Source organism: Panthera pardus, unplaced genomic scaffold (genome assembly GCF_024362965.1).
Source record: "Panthera pardus isolate Hobbes unplaced genomic scaffold, ASM2436296v1 HiC_scaffold_20, whole genome shotgun sequence".
Taxonomy (NCBI): domain Eukaryota; kingdom Metazoa; phylum Chordata; class Mammalia; order Carnivora; family Felidae; genus Panthera; species Panthera pardus.
Genome location: NW_026526766.1, coordinates 82,692,770 through 82,715,473, shown reverse-complemented (window position 1 = coordinate 82,715,473; position 22,704 = coordinate 82,692,770). Strand labels below are relative to the sequence as shown.

General features: G+C 54.0%; 1 protein-coding gene across 2 annotated transcripts in view; it reads right to left on the bottom strand.

Annotated features, from left to right (window-relative positions):
* LHX2 (LIM homeobox 2) overlaps window positions 1-22,704 on the bottom strand; it is a 32,586-nt gene that overhangs the window by 7,189 nt on the left and 2,693 nt on the right. Inside the window, exons 1-4 of one of the 2 annotated variants that reach the window (XM_019421184.2) lie at window positions 12,866-13,646; window positions 11,154-11,356; window positions 9,751-10,154; window positions 3,902-4,107 (exon numbers count right to left, since the gene is read on the bottom strand). In XM_019421184.2, coding sequence (XP_019276729.1) covers window positions 3,902-4,107; window positions 9,751-10,154; window positions 11,154-11,356; window positions 12,866-12,985 — 933 coding nt within the window. In that variant the 5' untranslated portion in view covers window positions 12,986-13,646. Of the gene's footprint in view, window positions 1-3,901; window positions 4,108-9,750; window positions 10,155-11,153; window positions 11,357-12,865; window positions 13,647-22,704 lie in introns of those variants that run through there. The other variant, XM_053908276.1, reaches the window with a different exon arrangement.

Genomic DNA, 22,704 nt, shown 5'->3' with positions numbered 1-22,704 from the left:
ATCTCATTGGCTCCTTGCAAACACCCAGTGGGTATTAGTATCGTCTCCATTTTATAGCTGAGGCTGCTGGGGCCCAGAGAGGTTAAGTCACTTGCTCAATATTGCTCAGAAAGTAGGTGAGACAGCTGAGCCTGGACCTCACATCAACTGACTCCAAATTCCAGCAGGGTTACTGCATCCCAGGCCTCCCATATTGATGGTGCTTCTGCATTACAGATCCAGGAACATCCCAGAAAACCTACACACACACACACACACACACACACACACACACACACACACCCTATATCACTGACCTCTGGGAACACAGCCTCAATCTCAACCTGTCCCTGCCACACAGACTCTCTCCAAAGGGTGGAGGTTGACCACCACCTCCGTGGGGCCCCCAAGGCCTAGTACCATTAAGCTGGTGCAGACAAGTGATGAGGAACCATTTCATTGGCACCTACTTTGTAGCAGGCAGCACGCTGCCAACGCCTTCTCAATCCTCAGTTCTCAAGATACAAACTATTATTACCTTCGTTTCGTAGATAAGTAATCAGGCTCCAGGAGGAGATGTTAAAGTGCCTAAATCACACTGCTGGTAAGTCCAAAAGGATCTGAACCACTCTGTTACCTTCCAAAGCCACACCACCACCTGCGTGGCCCCAAACTGCCCTCACCCCGCCTCCCCCAGCTGGCCCAGCAGCAGTCAGAACCCCTGGGAGAGAGCCCCACCCTGCCAATGCCTGGCTCCTGAGACCTCCAGCAAATCACTTCATCTCGCTACTTCTTAAGCTTCTCATCTGTAACATGGGCAGGAAAACATTAAGGGAAGGTAGATGAGTGGCTGGAAAGAGAACGTTTTGCAAACTGCTGCATAATCATGAACGGTTGTGCTTTAGGGACTATTAAGGATCAGTGCAAGAGACCTGGATGTCTGAGAGGAGGGAGAAAAGTGGTCTAGTACCCCCCCACTCCCAGCAACATACAGGCCCTACATGATCCTCCCACTCAGGAGCGGGCACTGCCAGGTTGGCTTAGTGGAGAAAGAGCTACATCCGTGGACCAGACAGGCCTGGATTTGGGTCCAGCTCTGCTACTTACTAGCAAATATGACTTGGGGCAAGTGGAAAGCATTTGGGCCTCAATGTTCTCATCTGTGCAGTGGGGAGGAGGTTATCATGATGCCTACCAGTGAGAACTCAATGAGCAAATGTATTTCACGGGCCTTTCAAAGTGCCTGACACACAGTAGTGCACTCAAACATTCATTGATTGGTAGACCCACCATGACTGTCCGTGCTCTTCTCTCTCAGCTAGTTCCATGTCCCTGGCTTTTCTGAGTCCCCATGGTAGAGGGGACACACAGGTGTGAGCAGGCCTGGCTCGGGATTGTAGGGGAGGAAGGCTCAGGGCAAGCATTCACCCAGGTCCCTCTGGTGAACCTTCCCTTAAACAAAGAACAGTTAGTTCTTCCTCTGGTCTCCAACAGAACGCCCCTCCCAACTGATCACACTGCGGAGAAACCGAATGTGGGTCTGCCTCTATAGCTAATAGGTGAGTTTCTTCTGGGCCAGGACTGTGGTTCATTCATCTTTGTGTCTCCAAGGCCAATAGATATTGGCACCCCAAGGTGCCAATAGATATTTGGCCAGATGAAAGAATGAGAGACAACGATACTGGAAATCCGATTTGTTCCTAAATCAGGTAACCAAGCCTCTTGCCTCAAAGGCCAGCAGAGTGTGGCTCCTTATGTGGATTCAGACTCAACAATGGACACTTAGTCTCTATCATTTAGTCAGGATAACAGGGGGAGGTATATGTCCTAATGGTGCCCATTATATAGGTGAGAAAGCTATGGCTCAGAGAGGGTAACTAATTTGTTTAAAATGCACAGCCAGCGAGTGAGTAGAGGGACAGAACTGAACCCAGGCCCTCCTGAACCGAGCTCTCTGCTTGACTCCAAGTGCCTGCTCCTGTCCTGGCCTGATTCACCAAATGGCTCCCACCAACATGCCATAAGGGGCTCTAGAGAGGGGAAGGGACAAAGTATCCTAATAACCAGAGGAGAGGCTGATGACCAAATTCGCCCAGGGCTGAGGAATGGCGCTGGGGGGGGGGGGGAGAGGGGGGAGGGGGTGGTGCCAAGAAGGGTCCCCAGACCTAACCCAAGAAGGTAAAGTCCAAGGGAAATGGACAAGGGGGAATCTGAGACCCAGTCAGGCGCAGCAACGTCCTCGCCCCTTCTCAAGCCCAGGCCAGAGGGACCCCTCAGACAAAAGGGACGCAAGGAGGGGAGCGTCCCACAAGGAGCAGAGCCCCGGAGGTAGGGGGCGGGCCCAGAGAGGCGCATCGGCGCCCCATTGGCCAGCACTCAACTCCCTCAGCTACGTCATTGAGCCCTCCAGACACAGGCTCCCCTCCCGTTGCGCAGGGGTGCAGGCCCGACTACAGGAATCTACCAACCAGCGCCCCAGTCACAGTCCATCCCGCGCAGCCATCACACCCAAAATGCTTCCCCCCCCCCATGACATACTCGCAGGAGATCTTAGGGTGACTGCATAGCCCTTGGTTTCCATTATCGTCATTCTCACTACACACACCCCCACCCCCGCAGTGTTGCAGTCCCCCAGCCCTAAGTCCCCAACCACCTGGGGCTGGAGGGGGAGATCAGACTGGCCTGGACTTGAATCTCAGTACCTCCCCTCCAGTTGTGAGACTCTGGTCAGATCTTCCTCTCTCGATTTCCTCCCCGCCAAATGTAAATTGCTCTCCCCACAGCCACAGGTTCTAAAGAATAAACTGGTTACACTGTGCTATAAAGAAAGATGCTGTCCCACCTTATCGCTGTACAGATGGGAAAACTGAAGTCCAGTGACCAGAAGAATCGTTCCTGCTACTTAATACCAGTTGACTTATTAACCTAGCTCATGTTATTCTTAGCTACCATCCACTGAGCAGGTAAGCGTTAGCTACCGTGGTGGACACTTCCTCATCTCAACGGCTCCTCAAATAAGCCTGCAGCGAGATAATTTCTTGTGTCCGTTTCACATGTGAGGGAACTGAGGCCCAGAGGGGTTAAATGATTTGCCCAGGACTATGAAACGAGTAACAGGAAGAGCTAAAGATTTGAGAAGTGCTAGTCCAAATCCCTGCCATGAATCTGGGTCAAACAGGAGCCTGGGACTCCCCAAACTGGGCTTCTTAACGTCTCTGAGGTAGGGACAGGACCTTCAAAGTCTAGGGAAAGCTCTGGATCCTCTATCCGGAAAGCGCCCTCACATACAAGTGCAATTCTGCGCAGTTTCAGAGGTGCCCATCTGCCTCCAGCTCCCTGCAGGCAGATGAGCCTCCCGGGCCCACCCAGGGGATCAGCCCACACCCCCCCCCCCCAACCTTGCTTCTGGGAGAGTCTAAGAAACAACAAAGAGACAGAAGAAAAATCTAGAGAAAGAAAGAGAAACTGGAGACGGCAAGTCAGGAAAAGAAGCAGAAGGAGGAAAGAGCTAACGGCAATTAGCTTGGACAGCCATCCTGGGATGCGCTGCGTTTATCTGAAATGCTTGAACCTTTTACTACATGAACATATTTGAGTGTCACTCTAGTAATAAAGAGCAACTAAGAAGTGTTTACAAGAAAGAAAGAGGCTGAGTGTAGAGACAAAGAGGAAGAGGGACACATACACAAAATAGAAAGATTAGACAAAAAATTGGAAGAGAAGAGGAAAAGTTAGAAAGAAAAAAAATCCCTGAAATACAGCTAGAGTCTGAGGAGGTAGAGAAAGGGTAGAGAATGACAAAGAGAAGGGCACACATAGAAGGGAAGGTCCTTCCAAAGCCCATGGCAGCTACGGGGTTCCGCCGCAGGCCCTGCAGGCCCCGGGTGCCCCCGCCCTCAGCCCCTGTCCCGGCCCAGCTGACCTGGAGGACCCGTTTGGTGAGGCCCGTCTTTTGCGCAAGCTGCTTCAAGTCCTTGGCGTCGGGGTTGTGGTTAATGGCAAAGTAAGACTTCATGGTCCGAAGCTGGTGGTGCTTGAAGGAGGTGCGCATGCGCTTTGTCTTCTGGCTGCTCGGGTAGGGCTGGTCGCGGTCCAGGTGCTCCGCGTCGTTCTCGTTGCAGCTCAGCGCTGGGGAGGGGACGCAGAGGCGGCGGGTGAACCTCCTGACCTGCCCCCTACACCGCCCCACCTGCCACCAAATGCTTCTAGCCGCAGGACCACACAGCGTGAACTGCACCGCGCTGAGGTGAAAATATTATCCCCATCTTCTAGATCTATAGGAGAATCTGAGGCTCCCCGAGAGCCACCTGCCCGAGTCACTCAGCTAGGAAATGGCGGGATTCAAACCCAGCTCTAAGAGAATCCAAAAACCATTCTGTGCCATCGTGTCAGAATAATAACAACCAACAGCTACAACTTGTTGATGGCTATTCGACTCCAGATGGATGATGTGCGTAAAGGCTTTATATATTTTCACTGAATCCTTAAAACAACTCTAAGAGCCTAGCATTATTTCCTCCTTTTTACAAACGTTGATTAGAAACGGGAGTCACTTGACTTGAATACAGAGCAGTGTTCAGGACTCCCGCGCCCACACTCTTCCTGTTTCCCCCTGCACTCTCTAAGGAGGGAGGCTGTCTCCCCCGACAGTGTCCGGCACCCGGCACCTGAAAGTGGATGACTGACTGACATCTCTCCACTCACCCTGATTTCACCCTCATCGGTTCCCCAAACCAGAAGTTCTGGATGACACTGGGCCGCCGGCACTGGGCTAAGGTCGGAAATTGTATCTTGCAGTTTAATCCTGATCCTCACCACTGCCCTGGGAAGTACTTGTTTTCCAGTTATACAAATGGGCTGAAGGGGCCAGAGAGGTTAAGCGATCTCTAGAAATCTCACGGAGTGGTAGGATTCTAACCCGAAAGAGAAGGAAGTTGGAGGAAGAAATTGACATGTATCTGACACCCAGGGTATGCTTTTGGCTTTACATACATCATAGGGCCTTCACTACTGCTCCAAGAGGTGGCTACTGCTTTTCATCCCATTTTTGAGATGAGGAAACTCCTGCGAAGGGAAATGAAGCCATGTGTACACAGCCACACCACTGGTAAGGGCTGAGCCTAGATTCAGTATTGCAGTCCTTGCCCGTTTCCTTCCACCACGCCACAAAGGCAGGCAAAGATGACGCACGACTCTTTGGGGAGCCGGTCCCCATCCAGAAGGGGCCCAGCTGGGGCCTGGCTGCCAATGCCTGGAAGGCAATGGGGGTGAGGGACAGGGGTGGAAACCTAAGGCCTCAGAAAGTTGCTTGGTAACCCGGTGCCTGATGGGGACATCAAGAACTCCAAGATTCCTTCATCACATCCCCAGCCATCCTACATGTAAAGTCTTGGTTTGGGGAAAACCTCAGAGGAGATCAATTCAGTCCCCTTAAAGCGGACAACTGGGAATATGTCTTGTGCCCCATCACATGCCCGTAACAGAGCTGCTAGATTTAGCAAATAAAAATGCAGGACATCCAGTTAAATCTGAATTTCAGATAAACAATGAACAGTTTTTTAGTACGGCTCTAATTTTGCATGGGACATACCTCTACTGAAAAATTAATTTGCTGTTTACCTAAAATCCAAATATTGCATTGGATACAATTACACTAAAAAATTACTCATGTATTTAAAATTCAAATATTGCACTGGATACTCACACTAAAAAATGTATTTGTTGTTTACCTGAAATTCAAGTGTAACTGGATGTCCTGCATTTTGTCTGGCAAAACCACTTCAGAAGTACTCCCGATCTCCTGGTGACCTACTCCACCCACTGCTCAGGTGGGGAACAGTCCCTTGCAGAAAGAATTTGCAAGATGCTGGTCTTGTCACAAATCTTGAAGCTGTCAGCAAGTGGCTACACTTCCTAAGCGTCCCTTCCCACATGCACCCAGGCACCCAAGTCCCCCACCAGGGCTGTACTCCCACTGAGAGCGCCCAGGGTGAAGAACGGGGGTCCAGCAATTTAAAAGGGATCAGAAAATGACTCCAAACAGAATCCATGGAAACTGCCCTGCCCCCACTGCAGGGAGCGACCCTCTCCTTGCCCCCAGTCCCCAGCTCCACGGGGGGGTGGGGCAGGCCTCCCCACGGGGGATCTCTGGGCCCATCCCTCTGCCCAGTCCCCGCCTGGGCCTTGCTGCTCTTAATGAGCTCCGTGGGGACCCCGGCGCCCCATTCACCCAAGGGACGTGCCCTGAGTGCGGCCTAGATGGGAGGAGGTGGTTTGGGGGAGGGAGACAGAAAGGGCACAGAAAGGAGAGAAAGACACAGAGGTAGAAAGACAGACAGAAGGGAGAGAGAGTAAAGGAGAGGGGGGAGGGAGGGGAGGTGGACAGGGCCAGGAAGAAAGAGAGGAGAGACGGAGGGAAAGGAAACAGTGGAGATGGGGAGAACCGGAGAGAGACAGCTACAAAGACAGAAAAAAAAATCAGGAAAGACACAGAGAGAGCCTGAGGGGACAGCGAGGCCTGGAAAAAAAGGAGGACTGTGTGGTGGAGGGCCCAGGTTAAGGAACAGAATCCCGGATCTCAAGGAAACCAGGTCCCTTCGGGGAAGCGTATTCCAGAGCCGTTACTGGCCGGGGAGTGGCGAAAAGGGGAGTGAGGGGAAAAGAGGGGAGGGCAGAAAAGGAGCTGGCCCAAGATTGGGAGGCCGAGGTGGCCAGTGGCCCGGGCAGGGGGGCTGCGCTGGGGGAGTGAAAGCAGCCGGGAAGCAGCCGTTGGGTCCAGATTTGTCCGGTACCCCAGGCGCCCTCACTCCCGCCTCCCTCCCCACGCCCCGGCTGGGTCGAGATTCCCCAAGATCGGATCCGGGGAGGAGCAAGGGGCTGAGGGGAGGGGGAGGAACAGGCTTTCTCTCTCCTTTTTTTTTTTTTTTTTCCTCTCAATTAGGCCGATTCAATGGAGCTAAAGAGCTCGTAAAATCATGAATAATTTACTCGTGATCTGTTATTAACCCATCGGGTTTCGAGCTCTTGTCGCTGGGACTGAACCTGTAATCAAATCTGACTTCGCCTCATTTTACTAAAGACGAGATTGTAGGTTCAATTGTCTAAATAATGGATTGGAATCAAATCAGTAATTACGCCGCCAGGCACACACACAAAAAGCTGGGGCTGGGGGAGGCCCGGGCGTCCGGCCGGTCCGCGCGGGACTCCCGCGGCCGTGGCTTACAAACCCCGGCGCAAAGTGCGCGGCCCGGGCCTCGTCCGCGCCCCGGCCCGCTGGCAACCCCGCTCAGGGGTTTCCTTCTGCCTCTGGGACCGGGGCTGCGCTCTCGGACCCGAGGGGCAGCCGGAGTAGGGCTGCCGCGGCCACCGCCCCGGAAGGACTTTCCGAGCCTGCGGCCCCGCCGCTTTGGCTGCCCTTCCCCAGGCGGCGGGCTGGGCGCACCGACGGCCGTCCCTCCCCAGTCTGCCCGAGCTCGCCGCCCTGGAATAAGGTGCCGCCGCTCCGCCACCGGACTGGCCCACAGAGCGAAGGGCTTTGCAAGGGGTCGGTGTAGCTGGGCTCCCGGGTGTGGGACACTCACACCAGCAAGCTCGTGTCCTCAACGGTCAGAAACACGCACACACGCTCTTGCCCATACACACGACCCGCAGTGCACCCTCCACCCTCCACGGTGCCCTTTCCAGCCGCCCCACGGCCCACACTGCGGCCATTTCTCTCCTGCCCAGTGCGGGGAGAGGAGGAGAACGGCAGCCAGACCCGGGGAGGCCTGGCTGGGCCCGGCGCGGCCAGACAGGCGCCCCCTTTTCCCAACCCGGCCCCGGGAGCCCCGAATACGCGAGCAGCGCGGCCACCGCCGCCGGCGCGCCGTGTGCGGTTTCTTCCGCCTGAGTCAAGGCCAGAGACGCGTGCCGGGAGAGAGAAAAAGACCGGAACAGAGAAACCCAGACAAAAACACACAGAGGGAGAGAGACAGAGAGAAAGGGGGATCGAGAGAGTTGAAAGGTAAAAAAGAGAGAAGGGTCAAAGAAAAACAAAAAACAAAAACCGAGGAGATGGCATGGGTGGGGAATGCCTTGCAGTGGTGCCAGATCCCTTGAAACTCAGCCTCCAGTCACATCTTCTCGCTCGGTGCCGCCGGACCTCGCCAGCGAAGGCGGCAGAGCAGCAAGAAGCACAAATAAATTTCTGAAACTCTTCTGCCTTTCAATTCCAAACCCAGTTGCAAACCTGCCTACCTAGAAAAACATGATCCCACTCCCCACGCGCTCTGCGGCCGAGTCAGCCTGCTGCTTCCTACTGGGGGCCGACCCCATTTGATAAATAGACGTGGCTTTGTTTGTGTGGGGGGGGGACCCGGCCTGGACCCGATTTAGTTTATTTTCAGGGTGCTGAGAGATGAAGGATGGAAGTTTTTGAGAGCCGGCATCTCCGGCAGAACCTTCAACAAATCTTTAACCTGCCGCCACAGACCTGTCTGCGGCCACTTCACCATTTACCAGACTGGGGGCTGCATTTTCCTCCCAACTCCACATACTGAGACACATACACCCATCCATCTTCCAACAAGCAACTTCGCTGGATCGAACAGGGGACAACCCCCACCCCACCCTGCCCCTGGCTGAATTTTCCTCCCCAGCCAGCTCAGATTTTTAAAGATCAAAATAACCCTGACTTCCCCACGCTGCCCTCTCCCCCCAATCCTGGGTTTTTGTTTTGTTTTGTTTCCACTTGCGCATTAGACTAAGGGGAAAAGGAGGAAGAAAACAAAATCCCGGAATCCGATTCTGTCGCAAACGAAAGAAAGAAAATAATTGCAAATAAACTCTATCTAGTTCAGAAGCCCGGGGAGTCATAAACCTTTCCCGGCCTTGCAGACGTCGGGCAGATGTTGACGGTTCAATTTGCCGGGCCCCAGAACCTCCACAGCTGTCCAGAGCAGCAGGGAGGGGTGCGGGAGGGGGCAGAGCCTCTCCTGGAAAGGCTTGGGGTTCTGAGATGCCGGAAATGTGAAACGAGCCCTCCACCCGACTCCGTGAGAGGCCAGGCCTACTCCGGTCTTCTCATCCCCGGGCGCCGGCCTCCAAGGGTCGCCGCTCTCATCCCAGCACCCCGCTGGCGCCCAGAACTCCGAGGAAGGAGCCCGGGGAAAACTGAGACCTGGCGGAGCAAGAGGATCCCCCCCCCCTCCCCGGGCACAGTGACCTGCTCTTGTTCATAAGGGTCCTGGGCCCAAGTTTCCGGAGCCTGCTGCCCTCAGTACATTTCACCTGACAGGCCCAACGCCAGGCCCAGCAAGTTACCCCAGGCCACCACCAGTCCTTTCTCTTGGGACCGTCGCTGCCCTGCCTCCTTCATCCATCGCCCCAGCTCCCTGTCCTCAGCCCTGCCAACCCAGAGCCTGTTTGGTGCCGGCTCCTCCTTGCTTTCTCTATCCTCACGCTTTCTGACCAACAAAGTGGGGGAAAGGCCCAAACCAAAAAACTGCCTCTAAAAATTTTCTCAGCGACGAGGCCCTGCACCGGGGTCAGCAAGACTCTAATGCACCTTCTCCTTCCACCCCAGCCGAGTGTGCGGAGGCTGGAGCCGAGGAGCCTAAACGTCCCTTCTGCTAGGTCCTGTGGCACCTAGGGTCTGGGGAATCTAAGGACTAGAGTACCCAGAGTGATATATACATATGCGTATCACACTGAGATTCACTCTGGCTTCAGGCGGTGGTCAGCCACGCACTTTCCCCCAACCCGACGGGGGCGCTCGGTGCGCCTCGAACTCACCAGCGTTGTAGGCCGCCAGATCCGCCCCGGGGCCGGGGCTCTTGCGCTTCCTCGGCCGCCCCTTCTGCACCGTGCCCACGCCATTGTAGTAGGGAAGACCCAGCGGATTGGCCCCGGCTGCGCCCAGCCCGGCGCTCTTGGCCGCCGCCGCTGCGGCCGCCGCCGCCGCCACGTCGGCGTGGTTGAAGTGCGCGGGGTACTCGCCCTGCAGCAGCGCTTCGAAGTGCAAGCGGCAGTAGACCAGGCTGTCCTTCATGCCGAAGTGGTCACCCGTGGTCAGCATCTTGTTACACGTGGTGCATGTGAAGCAGTTGAGGTGATAAACCAAGTCCCGAGCGCGCATCACCATCTCCGAGGCCGAGATGCCCAGGTGGCAGCGGGCGCAGCGCTGCACAGAGAACCGCCTGTAGGGACCATGGAGGGAGGGACTGTGGGGACACACGGTTGGGTACCCCCCATATCCCTCCTCCAGGTGCCGCTGCTGCCACGGGGGGAGATCTACTCCTTAAAATGGGAACCAGTCTTAAGTTGGAGGATGGGGAAAGAGGGAACTAGATTTTGGCCCAGGTCTTGTCCTACCCTAAAATACAGTTTCCCTTAAGCATATGTATGTCCACAATGCTTCGACCTTACCCAGAGTCTGGGCAAGCCCCAGGAAAGCCTTTGCTTGGGAACGCAGGGAGAGGGGGACTACCCACTTACCCTTTCTCAACCTTTACCCCTGCCCTCCATACCGGTACCTGACAATCCTACAGACTTTTGTAATTTGGCAGGGGGGAGGGGGGAACAGAGACAGGGAAAAAGAGAGAGGGGAAGGGAGAAAGAAGAGAGAGAGAGAGAGAGAGAGAGAGAGAGAGAGAAAGAAAGAAGGAATATAAACAGACCCTAACCCTAAACCAGAGGGGAGAAACAAGAAATTTGCAGCCTGTTAGTGACTCTGGCTCTTTAACCCTACAGGCAGCTTTCACCCCCATCTCCACGAAAGACCCGGAAACGCACCCAACTGATCCCCCAGCTCTCCCTCCAACTTTGTCGCACACCAGCCCAGGCTGCCTGGGCTTGGGGTGGGGGGGAGGTGGTGCTGCCTGTTTCTGTTCTCTCTGCTTGACCCAAGAAACTTCAAAGGGAGAGGGGTGCAAAGACCCCCCCCCTCCAACCCAAGCTTATTTATGGTCTAAGCTCAGAAGAGAGCCCTTTACTCTGGGTCCCTATAGTTCTCAGACCTTTCCAGGAGTTCCCTCAAATTCCTGTTTGAAAAGGTTGTCACCCCATTTGTACTGGCTTGGAGAAGGGGGGACCCAGGTGGGGAACCCTCCCTTGGGACTGGAGGCCAAGAAGACCGGGTCAGATTGTGTCTGAGAATAGGGGGTCCTGGGGGGCAGAGGGTCCTGAGTTGGGGGTACCTGTAGTAGTCTTCCTTGCAGTAGATGCTCCCATCCTTGCTGAAACAGGTGAGCTCCGACTCCAGGTTGAGCTTGCACTCGCAGCACTTGAGGCAGCGCATGTGCCACTGCTTGTCCACCGCCAGCAGGTAGTAGCGGTCTGAGATCTTGCCCCCGCAGCCAGCGCACAGCGCGGCTCGGTCACTGCTGATGGACGGCATGGTCTGCGGAGGGAGGGAGGCGGGAGACCGCAGCGCCTGCGTCAGCCTGCGACTTCACCACCGCTTGGAAACGGGCACCCTCAGCTCCCCCCCGGTTGCTCCGGCTAGCCCTAAACCCGGAGAGGGCCGCCGGGGTGTGCGGTGGCTTCCTCGTCCCCAAAAGGCCCATAGTGAGGAGGCTCAGAACCCAGGCCCGCCCACACAGCCCAAGCCGGCCACAGGCCCAGGCCTGGCTGCTGGCCTGGACGGATCTCCCTCCTTAGTTCTCCCCCTTCCTGCCCCCTCTGCCCTTTTCCCAGAAAGGCTTGGGCTGTGTTTGAGGGCTGGGGCAGCAGTGGCTACTCCAGTCAAGCCCTGCAAAAGCTCTCTCAAAACTGTTTCTTAAAGGAGACACTCCGCTGGGCCCCAGGAAAAGGGGTAAGATGACCATTAAAAGTCCCCCTCTCTCTACACAGACTCCTCTCCTCTCAGGAGACACACAGAGTTCCTGGCCCCGAGCCCCAGTGATCTCTGGATCCGTATGCCAAAGGTTTAGGCCAGGACAGGTCGCAGCCACGTCTGCCCCTCCACTACCTTGGCCACACTGGCTGGGGCCCTCTTGGGTTCTGGGAGATGGTGAGTGGAGTGCAGAGGCACCCTCAAAGTCTCCGAGTGCAGGACAGAATGAGAGTTTAATCCAGGAAGAAGAACTCAGAAGCCGGAGGCACTGAGGCTGCTGCCCTTGCTTTCCAAGTGGAGAGGCTTCCCTCCTGCTCCCCACCTCCTCGGCCTGGCCTCTAAAGGTCACTTCTGGGCCCAACTTGGATAGCGACTGCTTGCCTGGCCCTCTGGGAGGTCTGAGGTGAGGAACTGGCTATTTGGAGCTGGGCTGGCAAAGCCAGGTGTGGAGATCCAAATGGACTCCCCTTCCACAAGAGCCAGGCCAGGGCCTGAAGTCCCAGCCCTGGCCTGGCCTGGCCAGGTCGGCCGGCCAGGAGGCCAGGGGCGTGATCAACGAAAAGCACTGGCCCAGAAGACTTGGACCCCTGAAATTGTGCTGGGGAGGGAACTCCGATTGCCAGGAGGCGGGACGCGACTAGCCCACGCCGGCTGGAGCCCCAGTGCTCCCGTTTGGTTCGCCTTTCCCAGCGCCGCAGGCGGCGCCGCCAGCAGCTACAGCCGAGTAGTGGAGGGGAACGCGGAGCTGGCGACCAGAGGGGCCCGGTGTAGTGAGAAGAGGGCCATCCCGGGACGCGGGTAGGACTTCGCTCCCACTTCGGGAGAAATGCTCTCTTGCACCCTCGGGGTCTGAAATTTCGGTTTAAACCTTGTTTCCCTCCTCCGCCCCAGCAGCCGGGTTTCCCCCGAGCCGGGAGCTACGGGCCTTGCATCCTGTCCGCGGATCCCCAGCGCCCAGTCCCGTGCGGCACGAAGGACGCTCCCCAAAGTGCCCCCAAACTTCGGAGAGCAGAAGCGCGGACCGACCCGGCCCCGTCCCAGCTTTCAGCCCCGACCCCGCAGCCGTGCGCCTACCGTCTCCGTGTCGCCGCGGTCGATGGCGGAGCTGATGGCGGGAGCCTCGCTCTTGGCCCTGCGGTCCATCTCGTCGATGACCCCGTGCACCTCGGGGCCCGACAGACTGTGGAACAGCATCGCGGCGGGACCGGCGGGGCCGGGGGCGCGGCTCCTCCGCGGGAGGGCTTGCCCCCCGCCTCAGCTGCCTGGCGCTCCCGGCGCTAACGGGCCCGGTGCATCGCCACCGCGGCCCCGGCCCCGCCCGAGCTCGGCTGCGCCCCCAGGCCGGGCTCCGGGCCCCGGGCGCCCGCGGGCCAGGACGCCTCCCGCCGAGGCGCAGGGGCAGCTACATCGCGGGGCGCCTGGGCGGCGGCGCCAAAGCCAGGGTCACAAGGGCAAGGGGCGGGGGGGGGGGGCGGGGAGGGGGAAGCCGAGGGCAGAGGTCGGCGCCCGCCGCGGGCGCTTTCACGCCGCGGGCATCGCCCGCCCGGCTTCAGCGCCCCGGGCGCAAAGCAGGAGCGCAAACTCTGCCCGAGGCGGCGACGGCTGCGGTCGGGGCTCACTCGGGAACAGCTAGGTGCCCGCGGCGGCCCAGCTGCCTGGACCTCTCCCCTCCCTGGGGTGTGCCCCCAGCCCTAGGCGACCCGCTTAGGCGCTGGGTCGGCGACTGTAGTACGGGTTTCTCCGAAGCCAGCGAGCAGAGCCGAGACACCGAGAGAATTGAAGAGGAGGAGGAAGAGGAGGAGGAGGAGGTGGTGGTGGTGATGGTGGTGGTGGTGGTGGTGGTGGTGGTGGTGGTGGTGGTGGTGGAGGAGGAGGAGGAGGAGGAGGAGGAGGAGGAGGAGGAGGAGGAGGAGGAGGAGAAAAAGGAGGAGGAGCAGAGTGGGAGGTGGAGCCGCCGACCGCGGGCCCAGCCGCGCGCAATGCTCTCCAAGAGCGCGCCGAGCCCAGCCCCGGCTCTGCAGTCCGCGCCAGCCAAGCGTCCGCGCCTTTTCTACAGCCGCGCCTTACATCACGTCCTGCCGCCGCGCCATTGGCCGCCCAGCACCCCGGGCCCTGGCAGCGCGTGCTCCGGGAAGGCGGGAGACCCGAGAGGGAGGGGAGAAGCAGGAGGAGGAGAGGAGCGACGAGATGGTGGGAGCTGGTGGGCAAGGCTGGAGGGAGGGGGCGGGAGGAAGGGAGGGAGGAGGGAGAGCGCGGGGTTTGGAGTTTTTAAGCTACGAACAGTTTCCTGCGATTCTTTGGGACGGAAAATTAAACCCTCTCTCCCCGCCGTCTCCATCCTAAGAAGGCGCAGCCAGAGGATGCTTGAGGAGCTCTCACTCGGGTCTCCCCTCGGCCCAGAGCCTCCGCCTCGGGCACCGGCTGGGGAGGCTTGGGAAGGCAAGCCTGGGGCAGAGCTGCAGGAGCCTTCGGCTGCTTCCCGCGGAGCTCAGCCTTCGGCCCAGGCTCCGCGCTGCGGGTTGCGGGCGGCCGCGCAGGCCTCCTGAGGACCGGGCTGAGCCAGAGCGGCAAGAGCGAGCGGGAGCTGTTAAGACTCCGGGGAGAGGAGGGCCAGCCGGAATAGCCTCGCTCCAAGCAAGCTAGGGCCCACTTTATGGGAGCGTGTAGCTCATTCCTGCACTTCCCTGTCCCTCTGCAGCCTGGAAGAGTGGACGGGCGCATGGCTTTAGGGACTAGGAAAGGAATAGGTTCGAATCCCAGTTCTGCCATTTACGTGCAATGTAACCTTAGGCAAGTGACTTAACTTCCTTTAGCCTGTTTCTGATCTTTCCACCGAGGGCCAAGACAGCACCCTCTATACAGATGTAATGAAAAAAAAAAAAAAAAGATCATGGATTTAAAGTACCTAGAATACAGTAGGCACTCACCAAACTTTCATCACTCCCTCTTTTCTTTTTCCATCTCCCCCTATTAAAAACTTTCCTACTGCAACATACATTCAGCGTTCCTGAGGTTCCTAAAGACCACAGGCCCATCCTCTGCTGGCTGGTTGTATCATGCCACAGACCCAGCTGTTGACAGACGTCCACCCTGCCGCCTGACTGCACCACTTCTCCAAGATCAACAACCCGGCCTGTGGGTAAATCTCAACTGCCACCCCAGCCCCCAGAGTTCAGGCTCAACCTAGAGTCTCTTGGGGACTCAAGGATGACACCTAGGTGTGTGGTGAAGCTGAGATTTAGAAGATAAAAAGTGACTGTGGGGAAAAACTCAGTGAGCAAGTCAGTGACAGAGTCCCATTTTCTGGGTCTGCTTTGGAGCCGGGTCAGTCTGATCTGTGCGGTTCATCTTACAGGGCAGAGATGGGGGGGGGGGGGCACAAAGTCCTACCTTCTACCTACCGGACGTAACTTTCAAATATAAATATATGTGTGCTTGTACTGCCCAAGCACATGCACTAGTGTTCGTGTGTGCAAACACACATGTTCATCTCTGTTGGCATAAAATACGACCGGCAGCGATGTAGAGCTAGGGTCTACACAGACACATCAAGTGTAAGTGTCCAGTGCCAGGCGGGAGGATGCACTTGTAAACGGGTAAATTGCATGTTATACGTGCAATTGCATGTTCAGACAATACTACCTAAATCACTGCGTGCGCTTCTCCGAGGCCACGTTTTGCATATTTGAAAAAACTCCTTAAGTTACAAGTATGTGTGTACACGCTGCACATGCACAGATGCCCCAATGCGACGGAAGGACCATCAACCCAAAGACGCGCGCGTGCGCGAGTGTTCACACAGACGTGTGCCTTGGCGCCTGCACACGGCCCGCGCCCAGGCACGCGGACGCCTACACGTATACACAGGCATGTTTTACCGACGCATCTGGGGCACTTTCTTTCAAAGAAAGTAAGGAATGAAAACCTAATCTGGGAGTCACCGGGGTTCATCTGGAGGTCGCCCAAAGGGTAGAAAAAATTGTAACAACGCTGGAGAGGGTGTCCTTGGTGCAGCTCCGCGCCCAGGCTAGATGGATACAATACGCTTTCGAGAATTCTAGGGGCTGCTTTAGGAGGAGGGGGGCGGGTGGGGGAGGTGGAGCACTCAGCAACTCTTGCCGCGGGCTTCTCAAGAAACAGGGAAACGCACCCTGCGGCTCTTCACTCCCCCCCCCCCACAAATGTAAGTACACGATTTTACCGCCTGTCCGACCTGCAGCCCACGCCCATCCCTGACCGACCCCAAATTCCCTGGCAGTCAAGATTCCCGCCGGTGCGCCCGCTTAAGCATCCCTAGGTGTCAGGCTGGGACGCGCCCGGGTCCGCTAGAGATTCAAAAGCATCTCCCGCCGCGGGGTGGGATCTGGGTGCCCTAGCCCTGGGCTCAGAGGCGGGTAACTTTGCTAATCTCCCCCAGCGGCGGGGCAGGGGTGGGGGTGGGGGGACGTCGCACAACCGCTGAGCCCTGTCCGTGAAGACTAAACAAGGAAAGGAACAGGCTGTAAACACACATCCTGACACGTGAGTGACATTTACACGGTTCGAGAAGCCGCAGCCGAGGGGAAGGCAGGGGGTAGGGAGAGCAGGTAAAAGTAATATTCCGAGGCGTCGGAAACGGCGACCCCTCGACGCCCCTCCCCCAGATAGGGAAAAAGAATCCCTAAATCCCCAGAACCTGCCTTTTGTGGGAGGTGACAGGTGAACGGGATTCAGGTCTGGCTACTCACGCCGCTGCCTACCTCCCCACCATCTGCTTCCTCGCAGACAAGCAGACCCGGCGCATAATGAGGTAGCAGCCTCCAGCCGGCCACCGTGACTAACTCAGAACAAAAGCGCTCCCTCCACGCCTCTTCCAACAAAGGGGCCACCAGCCCCGGCGCTCCCCGAAGGCTGCGGGGCTCCCGGCTGCCGGCTGCGGAGCTGCCGCGCGCAAACTTCCCGGGGCTCCCGGGGCTGCCGGCGCCACGGAGCCTGGGCCGCGGAGGGAGGAAGCACATGCGGCCCAGAGAAAGTGAGGCCGGGCGGGGCGGGGGACGAGGGGGTGGGATCCGGGGAGCCGCGGAAGGAGGGTGATTGATCAGTGCGCTGTTCCCGGCGCTCGGTCCCGTTATTAGAGGCGGCCAAAGCAGGGCCACGCAATAACCTCCGAATCGCCAACTAATTGACGCTGCAGGCAACTACTTCATTGTGCGCGCTGGTTTTATGTCTTCATAGCCGGTGATTGACAAGGTGTAATTAGTCATCTCACTCGGTGATAAACATGGGCACCCTCCTCCCGCGGCATCAGGCCGTGTGTACCAGCAGAGGAAGCGATAGTTGACGCTGATATACCATTAAATCAAAATGAAGACGTTCAGAAGTGTGTGTTTGCTGTGACGCTCTGATGGTTTATTTCTCAAATACGGCACCAACAGATTTACTTGATTTGCAAGTTAACTACAACATTAACTGGTTTTATTTATTTTGCCTCTTCCTTCCTCTTCCTAGGCAGGGATGTTGCTCTTGGAGAATGTGAAGACAGTTTGCTTCTTGACAAGCGAGCGAGCGGGCGCCCAGATTTTTGCAGCCTCTCCGAGAGTCTCCCCCGAGGGAAAGGCAGGCAGAGAAATCGCCGGATTTGGGAGTCACTAGGGAAGGATTCCGCGCGGAGGGAGCCGCCCTCCTTGGCCCCAGACCGGCTGCCTAGGGCCCCCCCTTTGGGCACTGCCAGTGGATGACCTGAAACTCTGAGGATGGTCTTGGGGATTGGGGTCGGGGAAGCCTCTCGGATAATAACTGCAAATAGAAAAAGAGGCAAAAACAATTTCTTCTCTGCCTTGAAGCAGAAAGGACTGTGTTCTTAAAGCCGCTGGTTGCAGTCACAAGGCCAGTTGCCTGCCTCCGTTGCCTGCGTCAAGTGTAATGTCGCCGGTTTTTCCAGTAGCACCATTCAACAAATTATATTCCTTGCTCCCGGGAGTGGGTCCTGCTTAGGGAAGTGTGCGTGCGTGTGTGTGCGTGTGTGTGCGTGTGTGTGTGTGTGTCCCTCTACAGTGAGGCTGCTATTAGAAGTGCTGGTTACTCCTTCCAGAAACCTGAAGGTTTAAATTTTAAAAGAAGAGGGAGCATTGCTCCCTGGGATTGCTATAGTCTGTCTTGACCCTAATTCTGGTTAGAGAATGGCAGGGACTGAACAAAGCCACCAACATCTGAAAGTCCACTTCGAAGGTATCACACTAGCCCCCAGGATCCGCTCCCCACCCCCCTGCCGCCCTCCAGTGGGGTAGGCTTCCTGCACTTTCCCCTTTCTAACCTCTGTCTCCTGTTTATACAGCAGAGGGATTAATGGTGGTTCTTTGCCACTGCGCAGGAATGTGGGGTTGTGGACATCTTCAAGAAAAGATGGGGTGAGGCCAAGTCACAGGGATGGCAGAAAAGCCCCGTATCTTCAACAAGGATTCCCCCCTCCCTTCCCAGGCCTGTGGGCCTCCTTCAGCAAAGAGGGGGAGTGTTTTATATTGATGTGAGAGGCTGTCAGTCAGCAGCAAATCAGCTCAGGCATGGCTACCTCTTTATGAAATCAGCTCATTGCCTTGGTCACACCTTAGAGAAAATCCGGTGGTCGCCGCTATCGATAATAAAAACTGGTGGGGCCTTAGTTGTTTCCAAGAAGAACCTCATGTCTGTGGACAGATAAATGCCCATCTCAGGCAGAGAAAGCCCAATTCTTCCTTCCCTTCTCCCTGCAGCGATCTGAACAATTCCGAAACCGCCTCCCTGGGCGTCAGCTGAGCAGGTTGGGGAACTAACCAGGGCCCTCTCTCTAGGGCCCTGTTAAATGCACAGAACTTAAAATGAAACACGAAGTGTGAATTTCAGGTTTGAACATGATGCATCAGGATACGTGGAGGCTGGCAGCCCCTTTCCTCCCTCCTGCATTTCGGTAGCAGGTATTAATATTGTATTAAATGTTATGAGGAAGTAAGGGCTGCAGAGAGGAATATGCTCAGATGCAATTTTGTCAAGGTTTTTATCTGTGATTATGATTCCAGATGTAGAAACTCCCGGAGGAGGGAAATGAGGGGCTGCTGGCGTGTGACATGTGTTTTAAGGTGTTTGGCAGTGTTTCTCAAAGTGGTGACAAAATGTTCAATTTTATTACAGCGAATCGGTAAAAAAAATATGAATACTAGGTCAGAGACGGTTCACCCCAGCAAACGGATTTACCCTTATTGATTTGGGTGGGGAAAGTTTGTATCTGGGTCCTGCTTAAATCACATTGTCAACAATGTAAATCTGTCATATCAGATTATTCTTAAAGAACACTTGTAACAAAATACACAATAGCTGATTGTATCTCCCCCACCTACTAATTTCCATGCAAAGATGTAGATTGCCCTGGGCTGGGGCACACATACACACACACACAGTAAATATTGCAACAAGATGGTCAATTTTTTTTTTCAGCCGGTGTAACTACAGCCATTCCTTGAGGGTAATTTCTTTTTAATCTAACCCAGAATACGACCCAGTCCTAGAGGGGCCATTTTGCTAATCTCACTGCCTTTTAGGTTGAAACACAAATAAACGGCAATAAATTTCTTCACACAGGGAACCACGTTTTGCTGAAAGGAAAATCAGGAAGACTTTGTGTGAAAAAAAGGGGGATGGGGGATGAAGAAGCTGAACTCTCGACTAGCTGGCAACTCTTGTATCTACATGCATGCCCTGGAGACTGGGAGTATTTCCCACTACAGTCTTTTTTAATTTAGAGGCATCTCTGCCATCCCTCTCTGACAGCAGGATACCCCTAAACTCTTTCTAAGCGAAGGTTTCCCCATAAACATTTTATGAGCTTTACATACACTAATCGACGCGGGTGCCCAGCCAGCACTGACCATACCAGGGAATGGGTTTGGTAAACATTTCCAGAGAACAAAAAGAGGGGTTTTTGGCTAAAGATGCTGGACTTGGCTCCTCCTTGGGTCCCCAGTCATAGGATGAGAGTCTCTACACACTCACTGTAGGCATTGTTGTATAGATCACCCTGTGTCTAGCAGACCCAGTACGTTTCTCAGCCCAGTTCACGAAGAAACCCACACATAGCGCCAGCGTCTACTTAATTTAGGCTAAAGAATGTTGATTTTGGCTTCCCAGCCACTGGCACTATTTTACCATCACAAAACATTCTAGGCTCCTAGAAGAAATTGAACCTTCCTTCGAGGTAAGAAGGTTCCTCTTCTGTGAGGTGATGTAGGATGTACGTTTCTGAGGGGAGCAGTAAGGTTGCAGGAAGGGAAAATGCTCACTGTGGCCACTATCTCTCACCCTGAACTTCCGGCAGAACCTTTCCCCTACCCCAGCCCAACTTCCCACTGGACCCATTAGCAAATCTCTACTGCTATTTGGGAAGCTGGCATTGTCTCTTTAGGCGAGGAACAGTCATTTCCCACATGTTTCAGCTGAAGCCCAGCCCCTCATGCCTCCCCCCCCCATTTTTATTCTTCCATTAATTAAAACAACTAATGTCCCATCGATGATCTTTGCGTGAATGAAAATCATTATGGGCCCTTGCAGGTATACCGGAAATTCTGTTTGCTTAAGTATTCACACTTTGATTTCCAATAGACTCATTTTCTCAGGCATGAAGAAATTCAAACAAAACAAAACAAAACAAAACAAAAACAAAAACAATATCTCCTGACACTTTGCAATAAGGCAGGAAGACTAGTAGTAACAAGCTTGTGTTGATCTCTTACTAGAAGTGTTCAGATGGCCCCCGTTTTAGAGCTGAATTATACTACCTGGTAAAGGATTCTAGACAGTTAAAGCAAACATTGATAGGTCATCAGACACAGGTTTTGAATTTGTGCTTGTGTTGAGTCAGATGAGCTGATCCAAATTCACTTTTACATTACTGTGCTAGTCCTCGAAAGTAAAAAAAAAAAAAAAAAAAAGGCAGGGGACAATCAGCTCTATTTGGAATTTCTCAGCTACTTGGCCATTTCAGCTTGTATCTCCATTTCTGGGGGCTGCCATAATTAGAGCAATCTATTTTGCATTTACTTCTCTTTGCAAGCACTACATTATTCACTCTTTCCTGTGCTTATTAAACAGTGCCACCTGCACCAAATTCAACAAAGCTCTTCCATCAGTCAACCCAGCTAAGGATCCCGGACCATATATTATCATTAATTGAGGCTCAATTGAATAGTTGATGATAGAGGCATGAGTAAAAGCAACACATTTTCTAGGACCTGTTTATAAAAATATTTTAAGCAAAAAGTAAAAAACAAAAAACCCCCACACATTTATTCTCCAAATTGTTATCTTTTATAAACTCATTTCATTCTCTCTGTACAGTAATTCAAGTAGCAATTAGCAAGTCTTTTAATTAATGAACTATTCCCTGTAAGTCACCAAGGTGCCTCCAGTACAAATGTCCTCCTTCACAAGGTACTAGCAAATGCAGTCAATATTTTGTCACCCAAAGCCTTCGAAGCTGACCGCCTCGATTGTCCTAAAGCTATAAAAAGGATCTGAAGACTCAGAGACAAGGCTGGGAAGCAGAAGACAATTTTCAGTAAACCAACCATGGATAGTCTGAATCCAGAGAAGGAGTGGCAGAAGGAAGGGGACCATCAGAGAGGAGAGGCAGAAAATGAATGTAGGTAGGTATCAGTGGTTAAAGAAAGACACAGAAAGTTTTGTGCAGAGATGGGACCACCTCGGCTCCAGCTATGCTATAACAAACTCTCCATCTAAATGCTGATGATTTACACATTTTTAAGAGCCTCAAACCTCACTATGCCTTGTTCTTTAAAAAGCGTCCTGCTTTGTTCAAAATACTGCTTATCTTTGGCATTGTCAACAGCTCTGCATCTGGGAGAGATTAATTAAGTGATAGGTCAGACACAATGAGGTGAAAGGGCATGTCCACCCAATCAGGACTGATTCATCCATTTCTTGGTGGATCAACTTTTTTGAGGGATGCCAATTTCAGTTCTATTTCCAGGGAGGATTTATCAATAGGAATGCCTGAGCTCCCCCAGTGAGCGGCTCTTAGCTGGAAAAGATTTTTCTGCAGATAGAGAAATCTAAAATCTACACTCTGTCTTTTTAAGATGTGAAACCAAAACCTAACTATAAATTGTATGCTTAAGTTTCACTGATCTGGGTGAAGGCTGATTTTCTTGAGCATGATCCTTCTATAAAATAGCTAATTGGATGATTGCAAATAAGATTGCCAAGCAACTCAATCAAAAAAATGAAAAGTTTGCTCTCTCTCCTCCCCCTTCCCAACTATTTCTTATTACCCCTTCCTTCCAAAGTCCACTTTTAAATTCTAGAAGGCAAAAGGAGAGAAAGAGATGTGAAAGAGAGTAGGAGAGGAGGAGAGAGGGGAAAAGAATGAAAGGGAAAGGTTTTCTAGACGTCGACTGATTTTTTTTTAGACCAATTAGAGGTTATCTTTAAATCTCTATCCCTCCACCCCTTCCACACCTTTCTAAATAGATCTTTAGATTAGCAAGAAATTAGTTAATTGGAAAGGACTTGTGGCCAGTTCACCCTGTTCCTAACCAAAAAGGTTTTAAGGACCTTAGACTCCACTCCCAGAAATGACACCTTCTCCATCTCTTTAATAGCACATCAGTCTGGAGCAAAATTGTGGTTACCAGTGTGTGTGTGTGTGTGTGTGTGTGTGTGTGTGTGAGAGAGAGAGAGAGAGAGAGAGAGAGAGAGAGAGAGAGAGAGAGGGAGAGAGAGAAGGAAGTATACTCCCAGTCTGTGAATAAGCCTCAAATAAAGTGACTGTTTTGGGTAGACTCCCCCCCAAAACACTTGGAATATCGTTACCTTATTTGTGAACACCATTTCAAATGAAGTTCACATTTTCCAAAGTACTTGGTGGGGGGGGGGGCAGTTAAACAATG